A 27,915-nucleotide genomic window follows, 5' to 3' on the forward strand; every position below is an offset into this window, starting at 1 on the left:
GATGGGTGGTGTACAGCATACATAGACTTTTTAAGGTCGCTGAGTGTGTCTAAGCATAGGACACAACTGAAAAGTCTGTGTTGCTGGATGTACTCAGTGGCCTGATACAGGGTGAAGAGCTCGGCTGTAAATACTGAGCAGTGCACCTGAAGCAGATATTGAAAAACGTGGGCACCAGTGGCGAAGGCACACCCGACACCACAGTCGGGCTGAGAGCCATCAGTGCTCACAAAGGTGGTGGTGTTGTGGTCTTCAGTCCTGAGACTGGTTTGATGCAGCTCTCCATGCTACTCTATCCTGTGCAAGATTCATCTCCCCCCAGTACCTACTGTTTAGTGTATTCATCTCTGTCTCCCTCTATGATTTTTACCCTCCACGCTGCCCTCCAATACTAAATTGGTGATCCCTTGATGCCTCAGAACATGTCATACCAACCGATCCCTTCTTCTAGTCAAGTTGTGCCACAAACTCCTCTTCTCCCCAATCCTATTCAGTACCTCCTCATTAGTTGTGTGTTCTACCCATCTAATCTTCAGCATTCTTCTGTAGCACCACATTTCGAAAGCTTCTATTCTCTTCTTGTCCAAACTATTTATCGTCCATGTTTCACTTCCATACAAGGCCACATTCCATACAAAAACTTTCAGAAACGACTTCCTGACACTTAAATCTATACTCGATGTTAACAAATTTCTCTTCTTCAGAAACGCTTTCCTTGCCATTGCCAGTCTACATTTTATATCCTCTACTTCGACCATCATCAGTTATTTTGCTCCCAAAATAGGAAAACTCTTTTACTACTTTAAGTGTCTCATTTCCTAATCTAATTCCCTCAGCATCACCCGACTTAATTTGACAACATTCCATTATCCTCGTTCTGCTTTTGTTGATGTTCATCTTATATCCTCCTTTCAAGACACTGTCCATTCCGTTCAACTGCTCTTCCAAGTCCTTTGCTGTCTCTGACAGAATTACAATGTCATCGGCGAACCTCAAAGTTTTTATTTCTTCTCCATGAATTTTAATACCTACTCCGAATTTTTCTTTTGTTTCCTTTACTGCTTGCTCAATATACAGATTGAACAACATCGGGGAGAGGCTACAACCCTGTCTTACTCCCTTCCCAACCACTGCTTCCCTTTCATGTCCCTCGACTCTTATAACTGCCATCTGGTTTCTGTACAAATTGTAAATAGCCTTTCGCTCCCTGTATTTTACCCCTGCCACCTTTAGAATTTGAAAGAGAGTATTCCAGTCAACATTGTCAAAAGCTTTCTCTAAGTCTACAAATGCTAGAAACGTAGGTTTTGGCCTTTCCTTAATCTTTCTTCTAAGATAAGTCGTAAGGTCAGTATTGCCTCATGTGTTCCAGTGTTTCTACGGAATCCAAACTGATCTTCCCCGAGGTTGGCTTCTACTAGTTTTTCCATTCGTCTGTAAAGAATTCGTGTTAGTATTTTGCAGCTGTGGCTTATTAAACTGATTGTTCGGTAATTCTCACATCTGTCAACACCTGCTTTCTTTGGGATTGGAATTATTATATTCTTCTTGAAGTCTGAGGGTATTTCGCCTGTTTCATACATCTTGCTCACCAGATGGTAGAGTTTTGTCAGGACTGGCTCTCCCAAGGCCGTCAGTAGTTCCAATGGAATGTTGTCTACTCTGGGGGCCTTGTTTCGACTCAGGTCTTTCAGTGCTCTGTCAAACTCTTCACGCAGTATCATGTCTCCCATTTCATCTTCATCTACATACTCTTCCATTTCTATAACATTGTCCTCAAGTACATCACCCTCGTATAGACCCTCTATATACTCCTTCCATCTTTCTGCTTTCCCTTCTTTGCTTAGAACTGGGTTTCCATCTGAGCTCCTGATATTCATACAAGTCGTTCTCTTATCTCCAAAGGTCTCTCTAATTTTCCTGTAGGCAGTATCTATCTTACCCCTAGTGAGATAGGCCTCTACATCCTTACATTTGTCCTCTAGCCATCCCTGCTTAGCCATTTTGCACTTCTTGTCGGTCTCATTTTTGAGACGTTTGTATTCCTTTTTGCCTGCTTCATTTACTGCATGTTTATATTTTCTCCTTTCATCAATTAAATTCAATATTTCTTGTGTCACCCAAGGATTTCTACTTGCCCTCATCTTTTTACCTACTTGACCCTCTGCTGCCTTCACTACTTCATCCCTCAAAGCTACCCATTCTTCTTCTACTGTATTTCTTCCCCCCCATTCCTGTCAATTGTTCCCTTATGCTCTCCCTGAAACTCAGTAAAACCTCTGGTTTAGTCAGTTTATCCAGGTCCCATCTCCTTAAATTCCCATCTTTTTGCAGTGTCTTCAGTTTTAATCTACAGTTCATAACCAATAGATTGTGGTCAGAGTCCACATCTGCCCCTGGAAATGTCTTACAATTTAAAATCTGGTTCCTAAATCTCTGTCTTACCATTATATAATCTATCTGATACCTTTTAGTATCTCCAGGGTTCTTCCATGTATACAACCTTCTTTCACGATTCTTAAACCAAGTGTTAGCTGTGATTGAGTTGTGCTCTGTGCAAAATTCTACCAGGCGGCTTCCTCTTTCATTTCGTAGCCCCAATCCATATTCACCTACTATGTTTCCTTCTCTCCCTTTTCCTACTCTTGAATTCCAGTCACCCATGACTATTAAATTTTCGTCTCCCTTCACTACCTGAATAATTTCTTTTATCTCATCATACATTTCATCAACTTCTTCATCATCTGCAGAGCTAGTTGGCATAGAAACTTGTACTACTGTAGTAGGTGTGGGTTTCGTGTCTCTCTTGGCCACAATAATGCATTCACTATGCTGTCTGTAGTAGCTTACCCGTACTCCTATTTTTTTATTGATTATTAAACCTACTCTGCATTACCCGTATTTGATTTTGTATTTATAAGCCTGTATTCACCTGACCAAAAGTCTTGTTCCTCCTTCCACCAAACTTCACTAATTCCCACTATATCTAACTTTAACCTATCCATTTCCCTTTTTAAATTTTCTAACCTATCTGCCCGATTAAGAGATCTGACATTCCATGCTCCGATCCGTAGAATGCCAGTTTTCTTTCTCCTGATAATGACGTCCTCACAAAGGTATTGTTGTGAAATTCCATGTGAAGGTTGTGAAACAGAAGGCGATAGAGTGAGGCTGGAGTTGTGTCCTTAGGAAGCGAAGGAAGGCCAAGGTTAACACATGCCACTACAAGAAACCACAGTGGTGAAGGGTTCACACCCATCGGGGAAGTTAGAGGTAGTGTTAGAGGTAGTGTGAAGTTAAGCCACCGGAGCAAGTGCTGAACGTCGACTCCAGGAAGTAACAGATAAGAGGGACGCGCCCTATACTGGTGATCAAAGGAATCATCGAAGAAGGAGGCACAGGATGGGTGGCCACACGTCAGACAAACAGCATGCATACCTGCTGAGGAGAAAGTCAAGGCGGTAGGACATTGGTAGTTCAGCAGCTTCAGCATACAGACATTCAACCAGGCTAGTGTAAAAGGCACCAGTGGCCAAAAGGATGCCATGATGGTGGATAGTGTTGAGATGGCATAAGAGGGATGGATATGCAGACACACAAACAAAGCACCCATAGTGTAATTTCAAATGGACACAAGGGACCAGTACAAACAGAGGAGGGTGGTTCGATCAGCACCCCAGGAAGTACTACTGAGGACAATTAGGAGATTGAGGGACCACATACAGCGGGCTGCCAGGTAAGACACATGAGAGGACCAAGAGTGTTTCCTATCGAGCATGAGTCCCAGGAATTTCACAGTTTCAATGAATGGAAGAGCAACAGGCCCAAGATGCAAAGATGGTGGGAGAAAACAATTGTGCTGCCAGAAATTATACAACGGTTTTGTCAGTGGGAAAATGAAAGCCATTGTTGAAGCTCCAGGAGTAAAGATGATCAAGACATTGCTGAAGATATAACGCCGGAAATGCATATCCTTCTATTTCCATCTGCTGCACTTTTCCTTATTTTTTTTTGTGTGTGTGTGTGTGTCTATATATATATATATATATATATATATATATAAAATTTTGGTTTGTTTAGTGAATATTATTTGTATTTTTACGCTGGGTCTGGCCTAGGGAAAACTATGTTATTGAACGAATACATCGATAGGTCGTGTGGAGAAGCAGAGTGTTTAGGATCTTTGGTAGTGTTAACTCGGTCGCGTGGAGTGCGGGCAGAGGGGAGTCTGCCTGGAGTAGCGAGTGGAGCAGGTGTGTTGTGTGAAGCTCCCGCGAGTTGCCGCGCTTTTGGGGTTTGGCAGCATGTAATTGCGCTCGACTTGCAATGATAGTTTCTGACATGGTGTCGCAGACGCGAAGCATTAGCTGGCGCACATCAAGAGCCTGTTTCATCTGGTGACCATGTCGAGAAGAAGGCGCGCCAACATCCAGCTTCTGCAACAGCGACGACCGACAATGAGTGACTGTTGCCACCTCCTCGATCGACGGCTTCAAACCTTCAATCAACCAACAAGGAAGACTGGAAGCACGTAAATTTTTAGAACTGTATGGCAGACCTCAGCTTTTCAAACTTTTAAAATGGTTGCATCACAAAATTACAGCAACTTAGCATGAACCTTTGTTGCTCATTGTCCCAATTGCATTACCAAGCAGGGTCCCTTCCTTTTCCAGAATGAACCCGAGTGTCGTTGAAATTCAAACACCAGCATCATTTGATTTCACTGCTTTAATTTCAAAGTTCAGTTAAGGTATTCATAGCTGGTTACAATATTTAGATTACAAAAGCACAAATTAAGAGTGCGAGTTTTGTTACTGTATTTTAGCTTACCTGTGACTGCAGCTCAGCTTGGTACGTACTAAATTTTACTACTGTTAATTGTTCAGAATCATTTAATTCAAGTTCAAAGTTAAATCTCTTATTTCTAAATTGCGTAGATTCAAGTAGCTTTTGAAACGATTGTTGAGGTAGTCCAAGACTAAACGTATTTTACTGAATTTCGATGTGCTTCAGAAAGAAAGCTCACTATTAACTTCAGTCACTAAATTAACTTTCAATTTTCCGGTTTTATTAATTCTTTTGCTAAATTAAGTCAGAGTGTAGCGAAATTTATTACTTATGATAAACTTTCAGTTTTCACATTACACGTGTCAACCTTCAGTTGCCACGCTTCTAGTGCTAATTATATGTGTAATAACCTTTCTTTTTCAGTTACTATAGTAATTGTCCTTAGGACTGGCGACCGTAATTTCCCCCAAATCTCAAATATCTAATTAGTGCCAATTAATTGTTAACGTGATGGCCGCACATTTACATTCTTTATTAACTTTACCCCTTTTCAAAATTAATTTCCACCAGTTTCATTTGCATTTTTCCTTTCATTTAGATGTAACCCTTTCCTCCCTCTTTACCGACAGATTAACTTCGGTGACGATTGCTTTTCCCAAATTTCCATTAGGTACACGCGGTTTAATTTTTCACTGTCATTAACGTCGATAAGTGAGGGGGAGGTTACAAAGACACTGCTCAGCAAGACAGGTCCATGGAGAACTGCAATAGATGGCAAAATTGTCAACCATAAGGGAGCCAGAGATGCCCACTGGGAGACAGGCCATTATGCAGTTAATGGCGATAGCAACGAGGACAATCTTTGGGACGGAACCCTGAGACACACCGTTTTCCTGGATGAAGGTGTCCGACAAGGCAAAACCCACACGCACCCTCCTGAAGGAAACAGGGAAGGGGGCCACGGAAGCCCCACGAGTAAAGAGTACAGAGGATACCAGTTCTCCAGCAGGTGTCTTAGGCCTTCTCCAAAGTGAAAAACAAAAGCAGTCTGGGATTTCTGCATAAAACCATTCATGACATGGGTGGACAACATAATGAGATGGTGAACTGCAGAAGGGTGCACTCGAAATCCACACTGTGCAGTTGTTAGTAAATTGCGAGACTTGAGCCACCATACCAGCCAGGCATGAATCATACGTTCCATCACCTTGCAAACACAGCTGGTGAGAGAGATGGGGTGGTAGCTAGAAGAAAGGTTGGAAGGTTTTTGTCCTTACACGGCTTAGGTATGGGTATGTCGGTGGCTTCAAGACAACATCTGTGAAATGTGCCCTCTGCCCAGATGCGGTTGAACATAGTAAGCAGAAAGTGCTGGCTCACAAAAAAAGGTGCTGCAACCTCTGAAAGTGGACAGCGTCTGGCCCTGGGGAGGAGGATCAGGATGAACTGAGAGCATGATCTAGCTCCCTCATAGTAAAAAGGCAGCATTGCAGCACTCATGATTCTGAGAAGAGAAGGGTATCGCACAAGCCTCTTCCGCTTGTTTCCGATGGAGTAAGGTATTGTGATAGTGGGAAGAGCTCAAAATTTCTGCAAAATGGTGGCCCATTGTGTTCGAGATAGTAACAGGGTCCACGACGAGATCATCTGCTACTGTCAGGCTGGAAACTGGCAAATGGATCTTGGTCCCAGAGAGCCGTTGGAGATTGGTCCATGTGACAGAGAAAGGGGTGAAATTGTTGAAAGAACTAGTGAATGAAATCCAGCTAGCTTTTTTGCTGTCCCAAAGAATGCGACGACACTTTCCACTCATCTGTTTATAAGGAATGCAGTTTGCCATCATAGGATGATAGGTAAAAATGCAGAGAACACGTTGTCAGTGCACAAATTGCAGCACTGCATGCCTCAGTCCACCAAGGGAACGGGAAACGGCGTAGTAAAGATGGAGTGCGAGGAATGGAACATTCTGCAGCAGTACAGAAAACATTTGTGAGATATTACACCTGGTCAGGTCATCACAATTGGGGAAATCTAGTTCTTCAAAGGTTGCCATGGAGAAGAAAAGATGCCAGTCAGCCTTAGTAAGCTGCCATTTGGGTGTGCACGCACGTGGGGTAGGAGTTAGCAAACAGATAGCACATGGGAAATGTTCGCTCAAGTAGGTGTCAGAAAGAATGGACCACTCAAGACGATGGGCAAGCTGGGCAGTGCAGAAGGATAGGTCCAAATGGGAATAGGTTTGCAAAGAGTCGGAAAGGAATGTGGGTGCTCCAGTGTTAAGGTGAACAGGTTTAGTTGATTAAGATGATCAACTAAGAGGGCACCTCTCTGACATGTTATGGGAGAACCCCAAAGGAGACGATGTGCATTAAAGTCACCGAGTAGCAGAAATGGGGGAGGTAGCTGCCCGATAAACTGAAGGAAGTCGGCCCTAGCGACATCAAATGATAGAGGGACAAATGGTACAGAGGGAAAGTGTCAGGTGAGGAAGTAAAAGGCGAACTGCAACAGCTTGAAGATGGGAAGTTAGCGAGGTGGGTTGACTCAGAATGTCATCCCATATGAGCAGCATGATGTCCCCATGAGATGGAATGCCGACCTCAGGGAGAAGTTCAAAACAAACTGGGAAGAAAAGTGAAAGCTCAAAGCGGTAGTGAGGATGCAATTTTCTTTCCTGAAGGCAGAGTACAAGGGGAAGCTGCAATGCTAAAAGCAGCCATAAATCCTCTTTGTGGGACCGAAGCCCACGAACATTCCTTTGGAGGAGAGTCATGAGAAAGAAATGAAGGGGTGTCACCTTGGGAACTACCGAATGACAGCCTGTGAAGACTCACTGCTACAGGGCACAGAAGGAGGAGGATCCTGCTCCATGAGGTCCAAAGAAGCATCGGCGTGCTTGTGCTGTTGGTCTGTGGAATCCAACGTAGAAAACAGTTGGTAGTGTGCACTGGCGACACGGAGGCTAGCTGGGCTAAAGTATCACATGGCAACACCATTGAAGAGGATCTTCAGGTAGGTGAAGAAGAAGAACGTTTGTCTTTGGCAGACTTCTTCAAGCCTTTCCGGTTAGAAGAGGAAAACTCGGGTGTTGTTTGGCTGGAGGGACGTAGGAAGTCTTCCCGGGAGTACTCCTTCTGCCCCTTCCGGCCTACCAGTTGTGTAACTGGTGGCTTCGCCCCTCGAGGCGAGAGTTTGATGGCATGTTGCACAGCTGGATGGAGGGATGGTGATGCTTGGAAATTTCAAAACCTCAGCACTGAATTCAAGGTCGCGTGTTTGCATCCTTCATGGAGCAAGGGGTAACAAGAAGGAAACTATAGGTGCCAGATGGAAGAACACAGGGTTTGCGACTAGCCAGTAACTCGCAAGCAACTGGGTAAGGCACTTTTTCCTTTGCCCACATCTCCTGGACAGCCCGCTCATCAAGATACACGGAACAATCCCGAGAGAAGGCAGCATGGCCACCATTGCACTTGATACAGAGGGGAGGGGGCAGACAATCGCCCTCATGTGCATCCCTACCAAAGGTTACAGATTTGGCTGGGTGCCTACAGGACTCTCAAGTGTGGTTGTAATGATGACACTGGTAGCAGCACATAGTGTTGGGAATGTACGGTCGGACTGTGATAATTTCATAGCCTGCTTTGATCTTGGACGGAAGCACCACTCTATCAAAGGTGAGAAAAAGAGTGCGGCTGGGTACTAAGGAGGAATCTACCTTTTTCATCATCCAATGGATGGCAATGACACCCTGATCAGAGAGGTAATAATGGATTTCAACCTCGGTCAGGCTGTCGAGCAGCCTAATGTAAATAACACCAGGGGAAGAATTCAGAGTTCTATGGGCCTCAATATGAACAGGACGACCGTGGAGGAGTGAGGCAGCAAGCAGTTGTTGCACTTGAGAATCATAAGAAGCCCCCAAAAGCAAAGTCCCATTCTGTAAACGAGAGCAGGATTTCACACGGCCGGGAATGGGATCAACACCTTTCTGAATAATAAACGGATTTACCATTGCGAAGGGCTGGCCGTCTCCAGTATGTGAGACCACAAGGAACGGCGGTGCAGCTGGAAGAGTCAGTGAATCATTAGCCTCATTCCATTTACATTTCATAGATGTTGATTGTGAAGATGATCGGCTCATTGTGAGAAAATTCCCCACGATTGCCAGCATCTCCAATGGCATGCTCCTTCCAACTGGGGGTCCCCTTCACAATGGGGTGCACCTGCCTAAGGTGAACCTCAGGTCACACATACTGAACACCTGACCGAGGAACCAATCAGCAATTTGGGAAGGTAGTAGCTCAGGCAATCACCCTTCCCTGGGCCTGGCCTGTACCAGGGAGGAAAGTGCGAACCCTACCTGTCGACCCAGAGCTGGGAATTACGCGTTACCCAGTCACCTGTTACACGTCAGACACATGGATCGGGCTTCAGGAGCACATGAGGAGGAAGAAGAAAAAGAGAACCTCAAACACCGAAGTGGAGGAATGAGAGGAGAAGGGAAACAAAGAAAGGGAAAGTGAACAAAAAACAGTGTTGAGACTGTTCTTATATCAGTGACAGACAATGCGGAACATTACCATTAACATCCCAGACATGTTCCCCAAGGGAGGAAATACAGCACGGAAGGGAAAAGATGCTGCAAAGGCTGGGGTCCCACGGTACACAAGCATGAACCCGCCAAAGAGAGGTGAGCCCCTTGGGGAGGAAATATTTAGAATCACCTGTAATAGTAGAGGGCATGTCTAGGATATTGGACAGCAGTTTTGCGGATCATTTCTACTACCCTTCTTGTAGTTGGGTGTGTCCTGGGCCTTTTTCCAAAAATTGGGCACAGTTTTTTGTTCGATGGATCTATGATAGATTATAGTGAGAAGAGGGGGCTAACTCAACTGCAAATTCAATACAGAATATGACAGGAATTGCATTGGGACCTGGAACTTTGTTCAATTTTAACGATTTCAGCTGTTTCTCAACATCAGTGACACTCGTCCTTATTTCATTCAGCTTTTCAGTGGCATGATGATTAAACTGCTACATTTCTCTTGGGTTCTCCTTCATAAAGAAAGATTTTAAAATGGAGTTAAGTATTTCAGCTTCTGCTTTGCTGCACTCAATTTCATTTCCTGTCTCATTTGCTAAGGACTGGACACTAACTTCGGTGGCATTAACAGTCTTTACATACAACCAGAATTTCTTTGGTTTTTGTGATATCTTATTTAACAGTATTCGTTTTACACCTATTATGCAGTAATCTCTGGTTCTTTAGAAGCAGAATTTCGAACAATCCCTTCTTAAACAATATCTACTATGTAAGTTCCCAAATTTTCAAGTTTCTATGATTAGCAGTTTGGGCTGGCCGATGACTAGTCAATGAATCAGCCAGGCACTATTTCACCTCTAGGGATTGAATTTCCAAAAACAAATACTAATTTTCATAGATGAAGCTTTAAAAATACTTTAGTAGGTTATTAATACAATTTACATTAAAAAAGCTTTCACCCACTATTTCATCTCTGAAGGGGTAAAATTTCCAAAAACAGTGAAACACTCATTTCTTTACTCCTAAACAACAAACCAAATGCCAATTTTCATAGGTGTAGTTTCAAAATCGCCTTAATAGTGACATATTAAAAACTTTCATCTCCTATTGCACCCCGTTAGGGGCAGGAATAGATTAATCTGTAATCTCAACCTCACATGCACAATGCACTGCTCTAAAACATTCCATTATTTCTCTTAACACCCACTATTTTTTCATCATTCTGCTACATCACTCCTCTTGAGTTTTTAAAACATATTTGCAGCTAGATTAAGGCAATTAAGGTTACCTTGAAAGAAAGAAATATAAATAATTACAGTGGTCATGGTTTCCTTTGCAACTATTCTGTAACTTTTGTTTACACTATTTTTTTTAATCCTCTGAAAAGCACATCACTGATTCAGCATCCATATTAGTCTTGTTGCAAGCTCTGTAACAATTTCTATATGTACAAAATTACTTTTACACCAGTCCTTACTATTTCAAACTAAATGATAGGAGAAACATCAACCTACATTTTTACCAGAGAATGCATTTTGCAAATAACAAGAATATGAAAATAAATAATTACCAATGCACTTCCAACTAGCAAATACTTTTTTGCACCACAGTTTAGATGGAAACCAGTCTTGTTACATAAAATGAAGGGCATACTAACATCTGCAGCTATAATGTAACAGTTATTATACCTGCTCATTTTGCCCCAAAGCTGATGGTCCAGCACGAACAGAATACTCCGGTGATGAATGCTCTCTACTGCCATCATCCATCTGTCTGCAAGTGAAATGTTAAAAGAATTCAAGGAAAGCTATGACACAGTACATTTTAAAGAGAAAATTCAATCGATTTGTCCAAAAAAAAAAAAAAAAAAAAAAAAAAAAAGGTCCATGCTTGACAGGCTACGCAGCACATTTCCCAAATGAGGAGACCTGGAGGTCATGAGGGTCCAAAACATGAACTTTTTATTTAACAAAATTCTATGATTCTTCCCAATTCTAAAAATACAAGGTGCTCTCCAAAATTTTTGGGACTGGTGGTGCCATATGTTGAAAACCTTACCTTTGGACTAATGGTCACGCATCCCAGAGCTTCTGCCACTGATCAAACTTTTTCTGGAAGTCCTGTTCTTTGAGAGTGTTAATCACCACCAGCAATGCTTCTTGAATCCTCCCTAGAGTGTTGAACCAATGGCCTGTCAACTTGAGTTTCAGTTTTGGGAATAGCATGAAGTCACAAGGGGCCAAATCTGGTGAGCACGGTGGGTGTGGTGCAACCACCATGTTTTTTGTCAAAAAGGTCCTGGTCAGCAAGGACGCGTGACAGGGCGCATTGCTGTGATGCAGCAGCCAGTTCCCTTGACGCCAAAGTTCAGGCCGTCGTCACTGCACGTTTTCAGGGAGCCAACCCAAAACGTCACAGTAGTACGTGGAATTCACTGTTTGGTTGGGTGGGATGAATTCTTTGTGCACAATTCCCTTGGTATCAAAGAAAATGATGATCATGCTCATCACTTTGCTCTTCACCTATCTCGCTTTCCTGGGTCTTTGAGATCCCGGCCTCTTCCACTGGGACGATTGTTGCTTTGTCTCTGGGTCATAACCATAAATCCAGCTCTCATCAGCAGTGATAACCCATGACAAGAAGGTTGGATCATCACATGCGGTCTGATGAACGTCCATGCACACTTCAACGCGCAGTGCCTTCTGATCGGCAGTTAAGATCTTTGGTACAAATTTTGGGACAACATGATGCATGCCCAATTCATCAGTCAACATTCGTTGTCATGTCCCATAACCTATACCCACTTCATCTGCAACATCTTGAATGGTTCGACGTCGATCCGCACAAACCAATTGTTGAAGTTTGGCAACAATGTCTGGTATTATGCGGCTAACGGACTTTCCAGTGTGAGGATCATCTTCGACGTCTGTACGGCCGGCCCTGAACCGAGCATGCCACTCAAACACTTATGGCTCATGCTCTGTCCCCCAAACACTTGTTGAATTATTGCAAGGGTCTCCATAGCACTTTTCCCAAGATTCGCACAGACTTTGATACACACGTGCTGTTCTGTTCGCAGATCCATTGTAAAATAGCCACCCACCAAACAAAGAGTATTATGGAAATCACTGTGGACATGCAACACATCCTCCCAGCTGAATGTCAATCTGACTCCTCAGATATGCAGCTCTCGCTACCTAGCGGTGCAGAGATTTACTAATCCTACTTTCCAGATGGCAGCACCAGTCCCGAAAATTTTGGATTCCACCTCGTATATACTTTATGTATAGTACCTGATCATTTTCATGTTTAAATGCCTTTCTAAAGCAGATGTAGCATGTGAATGCCTGGCTGTCACACTGCTGTCAAACACACAACCTTGCCTACGAAGTCTCACTAATTAATTTTGGTGCTGCTATTTTTGTAGAAACTCATTTGTGTGACATCCTTGAAGAACATATCAACTGTATTACAAGCAGGGATTTATTGCAATTGATATTTATGTTGATACTAGTAGATTACTTTAGTTTACTTACGTTTTTGTGTGCCTTTGTGCTGTAAACTTGTTGTTTTGATGGTGTGTTTCAACCCTTTCACAAAAGTTAGTTTTATGGTAGTCAACACAAGCTTGTTATTGGAAATTGTAAAAATGAAGAAATTGTTATGCCATAGCAAAGTGAGGTTACACCTAAATGTTCACTAGACAGTGATTCAAAACTCAAGTTGAAACATGTAAATAGTAAAAATAACAGTTAAATTTCAATTAGTAAGCATAAGCTTTCAGAGTTGCTTTTGTCTGTTGCTAAACGTAAATATTGTAATAGTCAAAAATCACTTACATTTAGTGAGGACATAAGAGAAAAGGCCTATTCAGCAAAATTGTAACGTGTAAAGTAACAAACTGTACATGACATCTGTAAAATGCACAAAATATAGTGAATATATGCCTTGCTTATGCCCTGAGGCGTACTGGAAAGAAAGAAAAGGAACCCAGGTATTCTGTGCTATAAAAGATCTACCACTGCCACCTGTAAAATATGAAAGGTATTATAAACATTTGCACAATGCCCTAACAGGGCAGAGGTGACGTCACATATCACTGGACGGAGTTGTCGCAGTTACCTCTGTAGATACTGTCCAGGCAAGGTGCTGGACTATGAATGGCTGACAAAACACTGCCAAAATTGTGCAAATAAGGTAAGTGAACACAAATGTGACAAAAACTTCAAAGGTTTCAGTGGTGGTATGAAAAGCAAGTCTCTCTTTTTAGTAGGTCAGTTGCTACACATGGTGTGCTATACATACACCACCTTGATGATGGTGACTCTTAAGCCTTCAAAAGTGCTGCAGCTGCTAAACCACGTGGTGAAGCTGAAATTAAAAAAAAAAAAAAAAGTATAATGTATAGGGCATGTGCAGAAAAGAGTGGGGGCAACATAGGGGGCAAAATAGGAAACTCTGCAAGGACATGACAGGGAAAGAAGTCTCTGGTGGCGAAGGAATTGGTGAACAACGGCAGACTCACCAAATCAGAAATAGAAAACCTCACAGAATATTATAGTCTAGCCACCAGGAGAAACTGCAAAACTGTCAGTGAGACGGGAAAAGCAATTTGGCCATTTCGGTTTCACAGAATATCCACTGACAAGCAACCATAGAGTGGCCTCTGCCCAAAAGGAAACACTTCATGGTCTAAGTATAATATGTGTAAGACAAATGGACAAAAACATACACATGCAAAGCTCACACCAGAAACTGTTATGGTAAAAGTAAAGCCAATATATAGAAATCTTCCAGATTCTAAACTCCTGAAAAAATTTTTACTTGGAAAACACACAATTCCAATGAAAGCTTCAATAGCTGCATTTGGGCACACTTGCCAAAAACTGTTTTTGTTTGCGTCTCAGCTTTTCAGATTGGTGTGATGGATCCCATAATATATTTTAATGATGGAGTACAAAGCAGCTTAAAAGCCATAAGCAGACTCGCATCACGACTGAGACAACATGAAAAGTGGGCTGCTACAAGCAGACAGGCAATGTGTTGCTGACGATGAAAAAGTTGATGAAAGCATAACAAAGGAGGCCAGAATAACAAAGAAAAAAAAGAAAACTAAATAAGATAAAAACGACACTCATGGTCATAAATTATTATGGAGCTGGAAAGTTTTGATACATTATCATTGAGAAGAAAATGACATGCAAAATTTTAGTTTCAGTTTCCCCTAGTCAATGTTTTTGCATACTTAGGTATCATTATCTCATCCAATATTACAGTTACAAAAAGAAAATTTTGCAAGAATAACAATATACTGCTTGTCTACGCTGAAACCACATTATTCAACAATGTATTACACATTTTAAGCTGAAACATGTAAAATGTTCTTAAATTATTAGAAGAAAAAATTGACTTCTAAAAAACATTTTATTAAATGCACAAAATAACAAATTGGTAAATATTTCTGGTTTACTGTTTCAACAAGTTAATAGTTAAAAGAATGAAATTTGTTTTGACCTTTTATTTTTAATAGTATGAAAATACAGAGTACCTGAAAAAAAATACACATATTTCAAACAATGGAAACTCCTGGTAGGAATATTAACAATGTAGGAAAAGAAATCCTACTGCCAGCTCGGATCACCACTATCCGATGCTTATCACACCCACAGTGTTCCTCCTTGTCCATCTCTCATAGCAGCTAAACCCTGTCTAGCTGATGACCTTTCCATCTCACCACATCCCCCAAAATTTCCTATCAATTGTCGTCCAAATCCAAATCTAGAGCCAAAACACTTCCTTATCACTGTTGTTAACTTTTCCACCAAACCCCTGAGCTCCATAGAAGTTTCAGTACTATCCAAAGGCCTCACCTTTAGCCCTACACCCAAATTTAATCATGCTGGACTTTTCGAAGGCCTACTCCGCTTCTCCCGAACCCTGCAATGGAAGCACTTCTTTTCTGCCACTCCCTCCAACCAAAACGACCCTAATTCCAACACTGAACCCTATCTTTTCCAGTTCATACCACCATCCAACCATAACCCCCCCTCCCATATAACCACCCACTGGTCACCTTCCAGGAATTCCTTACCTCCAACTTATCCTCTCCATCCTTCCATAGGTCCCTTCCACAGAGCACCAACCTTTCAGTAGAAAAAGGACAGCCATACACAATCTCAAAATGAATCCTGACCTAATCATCCTACCTGCAGATGAAGGTTCCACTACTGTTGTTATGAATTGTAGTGACTACCTGGCAGAAGTCCTCAACCAATTACGCGACTCCTTCACCTATAAACACTGCCAGAGTGATCCCTTCCTGGAAGTCCAACACAAACTCAAACCTCTGTTTAAGGCCTTCCTGGAACATATCCCCTGAATCCATTTCCCTCCTCACCCCTATGACACCCCACACACTCACCTTTCCCATGCTCTCCAAAATTCACAAACCCAACAAAACTGGATGCCCCATTGTGGCTGGTTATCATGTCCAAACTGAAAGAATTTCAGCCCTCAATGACCAACACCATCAACCAATTGTCCATAACCCAGCCTCCTACATCAAAGACTCTTCACCATCCCATCCCTTTACCTCCTGGATCCCTACTTGTCACTGCTGACACCACCTACCTATACACCAACATCCCTCATGCCCATGGTCTCACCGCTATTTCCCAACATCCTTTACATTCCAAACCCAGTACCTCATTCCTCATACACCTTAATAACTATCCTAACCCACAACTACTTCTCATTTGGAGGAGAGGTATGTACACAAATCCACAGCACAGCCATGGACACTCGCACAGCACCCTCCAATGTCAACCTTTTCATGGGTAATCTAGAGGAGACCTTCCTAGCATATCAAAACACCAAACCCCTAGTCTGGTTCATTGACGACACCTTCATGATCTGAACTAAAGACCAAGACACACTATCTTTGTTCCGTCACAAATGCATCACTTCCTCTCCCATCTGCTTCACGTGGTCCTCCTCAACCCAGTGTGACACCTTCCTAGATGTTGACCACCTCCTCTCTGATGGCTCCATCTGCACCTGTCCACATTAAACCCATCAATTACCAACAGTACCTGGATTTTGACAGCTGTCATCCCTTTCACACCAAGCAATCTGTCCCGTATAGTCTGGCCACCCAGTCACAGTGTATCTGGAGTGACAAATAACTCCCTTGCTCAATATGCTGAGGGTCTCACCAAGGCCTTCACAAACAGGCACTATCCCATAGACTTAGTTTGCAAACAGACCTCATGTGCCATTTCCCGTCACACCCCCAATCCTCCCACCACCCCGAAGACCCTGTCACAAAGGAGTGTCCCCTTCATCACCCAGTACCACCTTAGACTGGAACATCTGAACCATATAATTCACCAGGCCTTTGATTACCTACCATCATACCCTGAAATGAGGGACATCCTACCTGAGATATTTCCCACCCTTCCTACCATGGTGCTCTGTCACCCACCCAACCTCCACAACATCCTAGTCCATCCCAATCCCATTCCCAATCTCAGTCCCTTGGCACAATGGTCGTATCCCTGTGGAAGACCCAGGTGCAAAACCTGCCCAACCCACCCACCCAGCACTTCCTATTCCAGTCCTGTCATAGGTTTATCCTACCCCACCACGGGCTGGGCCACCCATGAAAGCAGCCATGTCATATACCAGCTGTGCCACAATCATTGCACAGCTTTTTATATTGGTATAACTACCAACCAGCAGTCAGCCAGGATGAACAGCACTGCAAACTGTGGCCAAGAGCAAAGTAGATCACCATGTGGCCCAACATGCAGCTGAACATAACACACTTGATTTCAATGGCTGCTTCACTACTCTAGCCATCTAGATGCTTCCCTCCACCACCAGCATTTCTGAACTGTGGATATGGGAATTATCTTTACTACACATTCACCGCTCCTATAACTATCCTGGCCTCAACCTATGGTAACACACTGTTCCACACCCTCCACCCAACAGTTTCCACCGCCTATACCCTACCATCTTCTCCCCATTCTCATCTCCCACCCTATTTATTTCCAGCCCTCTGCCAACGCATCCACCTGTCTTTCCCCGCTCCTCACCTTTCTTGTTCCTTTTTTCCCCACCTTTCTGCCCCACAACCTGCTGAAGCTGCACCTGGTGGCAGTCTAGTCCCAGCACACTCCAGCAGACAGCATTTATCTCTCTCTCCCCACCTATACACTTCCCCACACCCTCTAGAGTGCTGCTTGCATCCCATGTGATGTTGCATTCTGGCCCAAGATGCTGTAGTTGGTGGACACGCGTGCGTGAGTTGTGCTTGCTTTGTGTGTGTGTGTGTGTGTGTGTGTGTGTGTGTGTGTGTGTGTGTGTGTGTGTGTGTGTGTGTTTTTTTACTGATGAAGGCTTTGGCCAGAAGCTATATGTGTCTTTTAACAGTGCCTGTCTGAAACTTTACCTGTCTTCCTTACGGTAAGTGGCAATATGTCTTTTCCTACATTGTTAATACATGTAATAAAGTTCATAAGATAAAAATCAATATTCACTTCACTACTATGTATTCCACAGTTTTTTAAATTTTTTTCACATAGAGGTCACAATATACTAATTATTTGGTTAAAGTTTCATTCCAATAGCTATTAAAGGTTTTGCACTATTAAATTTCAAAATACTACAAAAACTGCAGTTCATGACGTCCAGGTGCCTGTAAACAGCTTTTGTTTTATCCCTCATGACCCACGACCTTTGATAATGTAACCAGTGATATAAATTAAATTAGAATGGTTTAGGCTGCTTTTTTATGTAAGTTCTTACTACCTATAGCACGGCTGAGTTACTGAAAGTATTTGGCATGTTCTGAGTTATTGAATGTTTTGGCATGTTAAGTTTGGTGCTTTTCTTAGCAAATGTGTATTGTTAGTGAACATCAAAATTTATGCAGAGCCCTTTAATAACTTTAATAAATAATTTTCCTCGCATTGTCCTCAAGGCAGACAGGGGTGTAGTGCCGCTATTCAGTTTTTCAGTAAAAATTACAAATCTTTTTCAAAAGTAATGAGACGTAGTGTGGAAGCCACTATGGAGCATTGCATTAATGGCCACAAGCTGGTAGTTTCCAGTGTGGTGACATGTTGGTGACAACAACATACACAATACCAAGGAGGTCTCTCATTATGGATGGCATCACTAGGTGTCAAGTTTTAGTCAAACAAATACACACCAAAGGCATATATATAAGTCTAGACTTTGAGGCAGGGAACCATTTCTCATCACTGGGAACTGGCAACACCACCACAACGGAAGAGTTATGCCGAGCAGCGAGACGACTGGGTACTGATAGCAGCAGCCACACATTTGAGACCGTGCTGCGCCTGCCCCAGCACTAAGTCCTTGGTGGGATTTAGTACCACAGCCCTGTCGACCTGCTATATGAGCCTCCTGCCATCTCTACACTGAATTTCTAGTAGTACTTGGTGCCACAGCACCAGCCACCATCTGACACCTGTTAGAGGGCAGCAAGTCGCACCACATGCACAGCCACCTTCACACGCCGTCACAGTGATACGAGCAGAGCAAGGTGCTAACAGACTGTACAGTGCCAACGGAAGCAGGGCACTGCTGATGTTGACAGCTGTGGCCCCTAAAGGCTGCCGGCCTTCCACAGGCTTGCTGTCATCATCACATGGTGCCGGTTCAGCAGCCAGAGTGGGAGTCACTGCCCATACATCAGCACCAACTGGGGAAAATGGAGAGAGGCGTGGTCATCTCAATATGTCATGTATCAAAACCAATAAGAGTCATTCTTAACTGTGAACAGCATCTCCACTGGGGTCTTCAACAGCCCCAGTCACCCTGCACCCTTTAGGTGCAACTCAATCTAGGATCTTCAATCTAGCCTTCCTTCCCAATCTATCTGTATTTCCTTTCCTTCCTGAGAAAGTAATTAACAATTCCAAAAGCTTGGGATTTGTTTTTAATTCCCCTACTTTTAACTGTGCCTTACTGGCAACACAAGGAAATTTTCATCCTGAAGACAAGTACTAACCAGCTCTCTGTAATTTCAGTTTCCTCTAGTGAATTTTCTTTCTGCTAGTTTTTATTTGTTTTCTGTTTAATGGTGTTCCAGATAGTTTTAATCTTTGATAACTATATTTTTTATTCTTTGTATATAGACATACCTTCCTGCCATTTCAATGACAGAAACTGTAACTTCACAGTAAGATTTGTGATGCAATTTCAGTTCTTCACACCAACTAGCCCTAACTTTGAAAAACTTTGCTCTACCCAACATTTCATACTTTTAGAGCAGAAGTAACCATGATTTCTTCAACACTACTATTTTAATTTATTCTCCTCTGTCATGATGAAAAATTACACCAACTGATCAAAGGTATTCAGAAACCTTTTAGTGGACATTAATATAGGATGTTTCCACACTTTGTCTTTATGACACCTTGGGCTCTTCTGGGGACAATTTCAGTGATGTGTATGAATGTCTGAAGGAATGGCAGACCATTTTTCCTGAAGAGCTGAAATCAGATAACATCTGTGGTCTGGAGCAAAGTTGACGTTCTAACTCACTCCAAATGTGGACCACTGAATTCAGGTTGAGACTCTGGACAAGCCAGTCCTTTTCAAGAAGTTTATTATCCTCCTGCATGTAGCATTTTCTTAAGCAGAATAATGGAATCACGCCCTATCTATGATGAACATCGTCACACCTTAAGAACATCTCCTCTGTAATTCACTGTTGCCACTACATATGACGGCAGGTAACATTCTCCAGGCATTCGTTAAATCCAAATCCTCTCATCAGATTGCCACAGCGTATGGCAAGAGTCATCACCCCACATCACTCATTCCCAATCCCCCACTGTCCAGTGGCATCACTCTTTACTCCACCTCAAGTGTCACTTAACAATGGCTACTGACACGTGTCGCTTATGAAGATCTGCTTGACCATTGTACCCCATTCTTTTTAGCTCCCTATACACAGTCATCGTGTTAGTTGGACTGCTGGTAGCAATTTGGAACACACAACTGATTCTTTCCACCGATTTTGCACAATTTTTATAATCACCCTCTGTCTGCTTGATAGTCCCTGTCCATCAGTACATGAGGTCTGCCTCATCTTGGTTTAGCGGTGGCTACTGCTTTGCATTTCCACTTCATATTCACATCACCAACAGTTGACTTGGACAGCTTTAGAAGGGTTGAAATGTCCTTCATGGCTCTGTTACACATGCGAAATCCAATGACTAGTCCACATTTAAAGTAACTGAGCTCTCCTGACTAGTCCATTCTGCTGTTAATGCTTCCCTACTGACAACACAATACTCCCTGCCTTCTTTTACACTGGTGGGTCTGCCTCTCATGATACCTAGTAATCAATTCTGTATTGCACAGATGTGTTCGGATAGTTTTGATCAGGTAGTGTCTATTGTTAGATATCTCCACACAACATTTCCTGTACTTTTTCGCTAAACATTCCAACAGCCTCATTTGGAGCCTATTGAACAATACCTGTGGCTAGCCACAGCCATTTGGCTTTAACATCTAATTTATTAATGATAATTCAACCTAAAATCAATCTGCAATTTTTAGCTGAACTATGAGTTTCCACCACTCTTGGGGACATTACTGCCGATATCAGCCAAAACTGAACAACAACAACAACAACAACAAGACATTAATTTGGTCACAACTATGTGAAGAAAATCAGGATGTAATTACCCATGCCCTACAAAAATCCAGTTATTTCTACGCACAACATTGTTAATAGCCTCACCAAAAAAGCTTAGATATTACTTATTCATCACAGAATACTGAAACATCACTGTTGCAAATATAAACAAAGAGGAAGGTTGCAAATAATTACTGCAGGGAGTCATAGGCAATCCCAGGATAATGCCCTCAGATCGAGATAAAGGTAACTTTCGTATTTATTTAGAAATCTTAGTAGTGTCAGTAATCACACCAGTATGATGAAAAATAACGAAATTATGATTTACATGAAAAAAATTCTTCAAGGAAGTAGATTAACACTACAGTCAACATCTGGACAACGGAAAAAGGAGATACAGAGTGCAAATAATGCACATAAGATCAGCAACAGAATAGATGATGGTGGTTGTGGTTTATAACAAGAGGTAGTGAAAGGAAAGATGCAACAGCAAAGATCATAATGAGAAAGGAGAATGAAGAGAAATGAGTCTCGTTGACAAAAAAAAACGAGTGCCAGAAACAGATGAAATCACAATGATCCGAAGAGACATGTAAAATTACTAGAACGGATAAAAGGAATAGACAACCAAGTGTGAGACATACTAAACAGAAAAAGAACAACAGGGAACATAGCTGGAGGAATTTCATTGGTACTGTGCAGGTTGCACTGTGGTGTACAGTGAGGGAAGTATTTACTGAAGGACAGATTCCCATATCAAGAATGAAGAGCCACTGTATTACAGCACTGTTACAGAACAATGGCTTCAGATTTACCACATCTGGGGGGAAAACCAACTGGTTTCTATGTACAGTTAAAGTGCAGCAGTTACCTGCAAAGTACATGTAGGTGGGCATATTTTACATAAACTGGAAGAGTAAAATTTCTTTAGTGTTCTATTTTCCATCTTTATGCAAGCATGACAGACATGATTGTACAGGTGTGACTTTGATTGCAATGAGTACAGGTTATCTCAACAGTAACTCTTAAAAGCTTTACATAATAATGCAAAAGCCCAAAATTCATTTCAATGAAACTGGCCATTCTTCAGTTCTTAGGCCACACTCATTCTTCACCACAAAATGATAGTGTCTCTCCCTGTTGTTGCCTGGCCTTGACTTCTTTCTTAGAATACAGGAAATTTATTGATGAGTCAGATTTCAGGTGAATTTTTCTTGATGAGTAAAAATTACTGAGAGTAAACAAATATCAACTGAATGAGATACTCCTGAGCTTGATCGGTTGCTTGGTTGGTTTAATCATTAAAAGGTCACCAATCCTTCCTACCTGGAAAGAGGCAAGACAGAAAAACTAAACACCAAAGAATGGTCTAGGGCACGAAACCCAAGGAAAGAAAACTCCAAAGTCTACTGAAGGTCGATGGAGCCTAGAGAAAGAAACAAACCAGAGGCACCCCACCCAACAATGCACAGAAAAGACTAGCAACAAAACCAGAGACATCCCACCCCACAAAGCACAGAAGAAACTTACAACAAAACCAGAGGAATCCCACCCAAAAATACACAGAAAAGACTAGCACCAAGGACAGGGTGAGAGAAGTACAACAAAACAGAGGAAGAACAAGTAATACAGGATACATGAGAAGGGTGAAAAAGAGCAAAAGAACATGTAGGGTGAGTCCTCAGGTGGACCGCCAAGCCCAGACAGCAGCTGCCATTCAGGGCAGAGGTGCTAACAGGGTGTCCTGCCAACTCCTCAACGGGTCAACAAGGCTGAGACACCCTCCCCTTAGAAATAATGGTAACACCGTCTCAAAAAATAAACTGTAAAACCAGGTCAGCCACTTAGGCATCGTCCACCAAGACCAGGAGCAGCGAGTCAGGAAGATTAAGAGGTTGTTGCAGGTTAGCTAGGTTAGGACAGTCCAGCAAAATGTGGACCATCCTCAAATGGGCACAACGACACAGTTGAGTAGATCCTTGCAACAAAGGAGATGGTCATGAGTCATTCAAGAATGGGCAATGTGGAGCCAACATGGAATAATGGAGTCCTTGCACGAGGCTCGCATTGACAACCTCCACAAATGCATGGTCTCCTTTGTCACCCTAGTTTGTTTAGCAAAGTCAGAGTACGCCAGTCTGTATTCCAGATCCTTAGAACTTAACAGTGTAGTACCAATCAAAGTTCCGATTCCGAAAAATCAATCAAGAGGTGGCTTGCCAGTAGCCAATTTGGCCCGCCTGTCAGCAAGTCCATTCCCAGGGATCCCAACATGACCTGGGGTCCAGGCAAAGGCCACCGAGCATCCACATTGTTTGAGGGCAAAAAGGGAATCCCGAATAGTCAGGACCAAGATATGGTGAGGGTAAAATGCTAAAAGCATCACTGCAGATGAGGAAGGACTCACAAGAGCAGGAATGTATGCATTAAAGAGCATAAGAGATGACTACCCACTCTGCAGTGAAAGCACTGCAGCCATCCGGCAAGGAGTGCAGTTCATAATATCTTGCAGAAATGTAAACAAAGACAGTATGACTGGCAATTACTGAGCAATCAGTATAGAATTCTTCTTAACCCCAAAACACTCCATCAGTGGAGAAGAACTGGCAGCAGAGGGCCTCAGGATGAGCCTAACCTTTTGGATCATGTGACAGGCCAAGACAGAGCTGTGGACGGAGGCTGCACCATGCAGGTGTAAGTGAGTGGACCCAAAGATGAGGTGGCAGAGGAGAAAGCTGGAATTCAGCAAAAAGGGACCAGATGCAATGGCAATAGTACACCCCTGTCCTGGACTGCCATTGTGGGAGTTGGATCTCTTTATCTGGAAGAGGAGACCATAGCTCTGGTGCTCCAGATAAAAGTGAATGAGTACGCATAAGTGATCAACTGCTGCTGGCACAGGACCCGCAACAGTGGATCCATTGCCTCCGCTAGGAGGCTGATCATGAGGCAGTCTGAAAGGCACCAGTTGCCAGTAGTACTCCACAATGGTGTATTGGGTTCAGCACGTAATGTCTGAAAGTGGTGCCGAATCATATGCAAAACTCTTGTAAAGTAGATGGGACTGGACTAATGCTGTGTAGGGCCATATCAGAATAGAAAAGTCTGCTCCACAGTTGGTGTTACTCAGGCATCAAAGGGCATTGGAGTGCAACCAACATGTCAGCCTTAGTTGTTGAAGATAAGGGAGTCATGTCAACTGGGCATCAAATACCAGTCCAAATGATGAGAGTCCACCAAATTGAGGGCCTGGATATCAAGGTACATAGCCAGATGGGGATGCACTACATGGCAATGCATGCCTTGGCAGCCAAAAAATGGAAGCCATCACTGAGAGCCCAATATTGCAATCTGTATATTGCTCTCTGCAGTCTGTGTTTAGCAACACCCATCATGGATGAAGAAAAATAAATGCAAAAATCATCAGCATACAAACAGGGGGCCACCATAGACCTCACAACTGCCACCAGACCTTGATAGCCCCTAAAAAGAGGAACACTTAAAACAGAACCCTGAGGAACCCCATTCTCCTACAGATGGGAGGTGCTATGGGAAATGCCAACATGAACCTCAAAAGTGTGACGTGAAAGCTCTAGATACGAATCAGAAGTGGGCCACAAAGGCCCCACTCATGTAAGGTGGCAAGGATGTGGTGGTACCATATGGTATCATAAGCTATATGCAGATAAGAGAAGACTGCAACAAGATGTTAACGTCAGGCAAAAACATTCGGATAGACTCCTGTTGGACTAAATTATCTACAGTGGAGCAGCCTTGGCAAAACCACTTAAGCCGACAAATCGTGGGATTCAAGGATATAATACAACCTCTGACTCACTATATCTACAAAGTAAATTGCACAGGAAACTTATTAAACTGGTCAGATGATAGCTGAACATTTGAAGAAGCGGTTCACTGGAATTTGAAACTTGAATAATGACATTTTCTCGCCACTGGGAAGGAAATTCCGCCTCACTCCAGAGAGAGTTAAAAAAGGCCATTATGTGATGCTGACTAGGCCACCAGTAAGTGGTCAAGCATTTGGCTGTGCATCTGGTTTGGTCCAGGAACCATGCCTGGTGGGCGAGAGGAGGGAGGGGAGGGGGGGAGAGAGAGAGGGGGGGTGGTGGGGCGACAGGAAATTAAAGATAAAAGGAGTTGTTCCAGACAGTGTTTGAGAAGACAGAATGTTGGCGGATGGTTGACTGACACTGAGGCCTGGGTGAAATGCCAAGCCAAATGCTCAGCAATGGAGTCTAGGCCAATGAGGATAACACAATTCAGGGACATTCCCGGAACACATTTAGGAGGACAGCTACCAAAAATGTGGCTGCTCTTTGCCTATACCTGTGAAGAGGGAAAATTCCCACGAAATTCATTTCTGGCACTTATGAAGATAGCAGGTCGAGACACAAAGCATTTACAGGGCAGGAGGTGGTTGAGAGATGGATGCTGTTGTAGCATTGGAAGGTGCGGCAGTCTTTAACGGCTGCAGAAATTTTGGGGTTCCACCAATGGACAGTCTTCCTCTGGGGAAAACCTAAGGAAGAAAGAATCAGGGAAGCTGTTGACAAGAGGATGGCATCAGTCAAACTCCATTCGAACTCATCAATGCTATTGATGCAGCTGAGAACAAGGCATCCCAATTTGCATTAGTAAAGGCCCACCTGCAAGGGCGTCCAGGCGACTGACACTGGAGAAAAGATCAGCTGATCTGACTATGACTACTGTTGGATAAATTGTTATGAACTCCCCACTGAATAGAGGAAAGAAACCCAGGGCTACAGATGGAAAGATCAATGGCTGAGAAAGTGCCATACGCCACACTAAAGCATTTGGGGGCGGCTCCAGTGTTTAGGAGGTATAAGAGCAAGCCCTGCCAGTAGGTCTTCAACAATCATGCACCAGACAAAGGTCGGAGTACCACCCACGGAGGGTTATGGATGTCAACATCTCCACGGTGAAGGGGGGGAGGGGAGGAGGAGGAGGGGGGGGGGGAGGGGAGGAGGGGGGAGGAGGGGGGAGGAGGAGGGGAGGAGGAGGGGAGGAGGGGGGAGGAGGAGGGGGGGAGGATTAAGAAGAGCAGGAAGTGTAGAAGGCCAGTCTGGGGGAAGGGGGGCAATGTTGATTGCATGCTATACCTCAGAGTCTAAATGGATTTGAATGGCCACTGCTTCAAGTGCAGTGCAAAGAGGAACTCAAGAACTAACAATGTCCGTGCAGACAAGCGTACAGACACCAGCGGATGCTCACAAAGAGCCAACACAATTCTGGCAAAAGCTTTGTAAACCATGAAGAGTTGGCAAATGAGTATCCATAAAACAAGGTTTCCGCAGTATGACACACACTACAGAGTAGAAAGAAAGGAGAGACTGCAATTCCGGAAGATGATTACAGGAACTATTACAGTTCCATTGGAGGAGAGTAGTACAAGAGGCTGGATGGATGTCGAATGGGTGAGAATCGATCATTTGTCGAGTTAGTGGCCATCACCAGTAAAGAAGGAGTAACACCGGTGACTGTAAAATCAGACCCTCATCAAGTGGGAGTGGGTGACACCCCCTGGGGTGTTGGGCAGGGGATTCTCCTGGGACTTACACAAATTCTTCTCTTCATAGGATGAGGGGAGGTGTAGCCAGGAAGGGAGCTAGCTGCAGCAACATCAGGATCTGAATGAGAACAAGCTGCCTTGCGGCCCACAGAGTAGGGGTTCCCCAGGGAGCCCCACATACCAGCGTGTGCTAGAGAAGACGGTCTCTTCTCCTATCAAAGAGAAGGAGCAGTCCCATGAGAGGAGATAATGGTAACTACCAGAGAGGAGAAAAGGGGAGGAGGAGAGGATGGCAGTAAGAAGGAGGTGGAAAGGACACAACAGAAGCAAACGTAGACAAAGATACCACGTGAAGACAGTCAAATTTCTGTCAGGCCTCAGTAGCATAGAAGGTCAACAGTTTTGAATTCTTGAATTTTCCTTTTCTTTTTATAGATAGGGTAATCTGGTCAGCAAGGAGAATGTTGGCCAGTATAGTTCACACACTTTGGCGGCAGTGTGCAAGGACTCTCCACATGGAGAGGGCAGCTGCAGCTGCTGCAAACAGGATTTTCCACACATCAGGAAGACATATGAGCAAAAAGCAGACATCAGAAACAGTGAATGGGAGGTGATTTAGGGCCTCATGTCACTGTTGTAAACCATAACTTTGACATTTTCCAGAAGGATACACCTCACAAAAGCCAGGATGAAAGTGACAGTATCAAAATGACTGTCCTTAGTACCTCTCTGGACTCACAAAGTGAAATGAAAACCGCATCATTCAATATTAGGTCCGAGTTCCTCATCAGACTGGATAAGGAAGTCCCTATGGCAAATAATGCCCTGGGTCATATTTAAGGACTGATGAGGAGTAATGTTCTAAGTACTTGCAAACACAAACATAAGCCAAATGACAGACAGAAGAGGTTTTAATCAGTAAGCAACCAGATTGCACCGTATCGAGTCTACATCACCAAACTTATTTTAGAAATGTAAAGACAGAGTGGTTTGGCAGCAGCTAAAGACTCTCCCGTCTGTCCTGGAACAAACCAACGGTTTCATGACAAACCTCCTCCCCACGAGGGTGACCAGGGAGAGGAGGGCTACGGAAGCAAAAGTACGAGCAGTGAGAGAACCATTCCCACCTGAAGGGACGGGCACAAAAGACCAGCCAGAAGAATGGAGCTTCATGTGCAGTGTGTTCACCCTAGTACCATCCACTCTGATCAGAGGCTCACACCGTGAGTGCCATCCAGCCACAAAAGGGCCACCTGGCCCAGTGGTCGTTGCCAGAAGTTCCGATGCTGGCTTACAAGAGGCAGTGATAGCTCAGGTACCAGAAGCGTGATCCCTGTGTAGTCAGGGACT

The 27,915-nt window shown here is 43.4% G+C and overlaps 1 protein-coding gene across 7 annotated transcripts in view; it reads right to left on the reverse strand.

Moving 5' to 3' along the window:
• Positions 1-27,915, reverse strand: part of LOC124776830 — a 322,032-nt gene that overhangs the window by 292,222 nt on the left and 1,895 nt on the right. For 4 of the 7 annotated variants that reach the window (XM_047251996.1, XM_047251994.1, XM_047251997.1 and 1 more), the window contains exon 2: positions 11,023-11,107. In XM_047251996.1, coding sequence (XP_047107952.1) covers positions 11,023-11,103 — 81 coding nt within the window. In that variant the 5' untranslated portion in view covers positions 11,104-11,107. Of the gene's footprint in view, positions 1-11,022; positions 11,108-12,870; positions 12,997-13,639; positions 13,706-27,915 lie in introns of those variants that run through there. The other 3 variants (XM_047251992.1, XM_047251990.1, XM_047251991.1) reach the window with 3 other exon arrangements.

Source organism: Schistocerca piceifrons, chromosome 2, assembly GCF_021461385.2.
Source record: "Schistocerca piceifrons isolate TAMUIC-IGC-003096 chromosome 2, iqSchPice1.1, whole genome shotgun sequence".
Lineage (NCBI taxonomy): Eukaryota > Metazoa > Arthropoda > Insecta > Orthoptera > Acrididae > Schistocerca > Schistocerca piceifrons.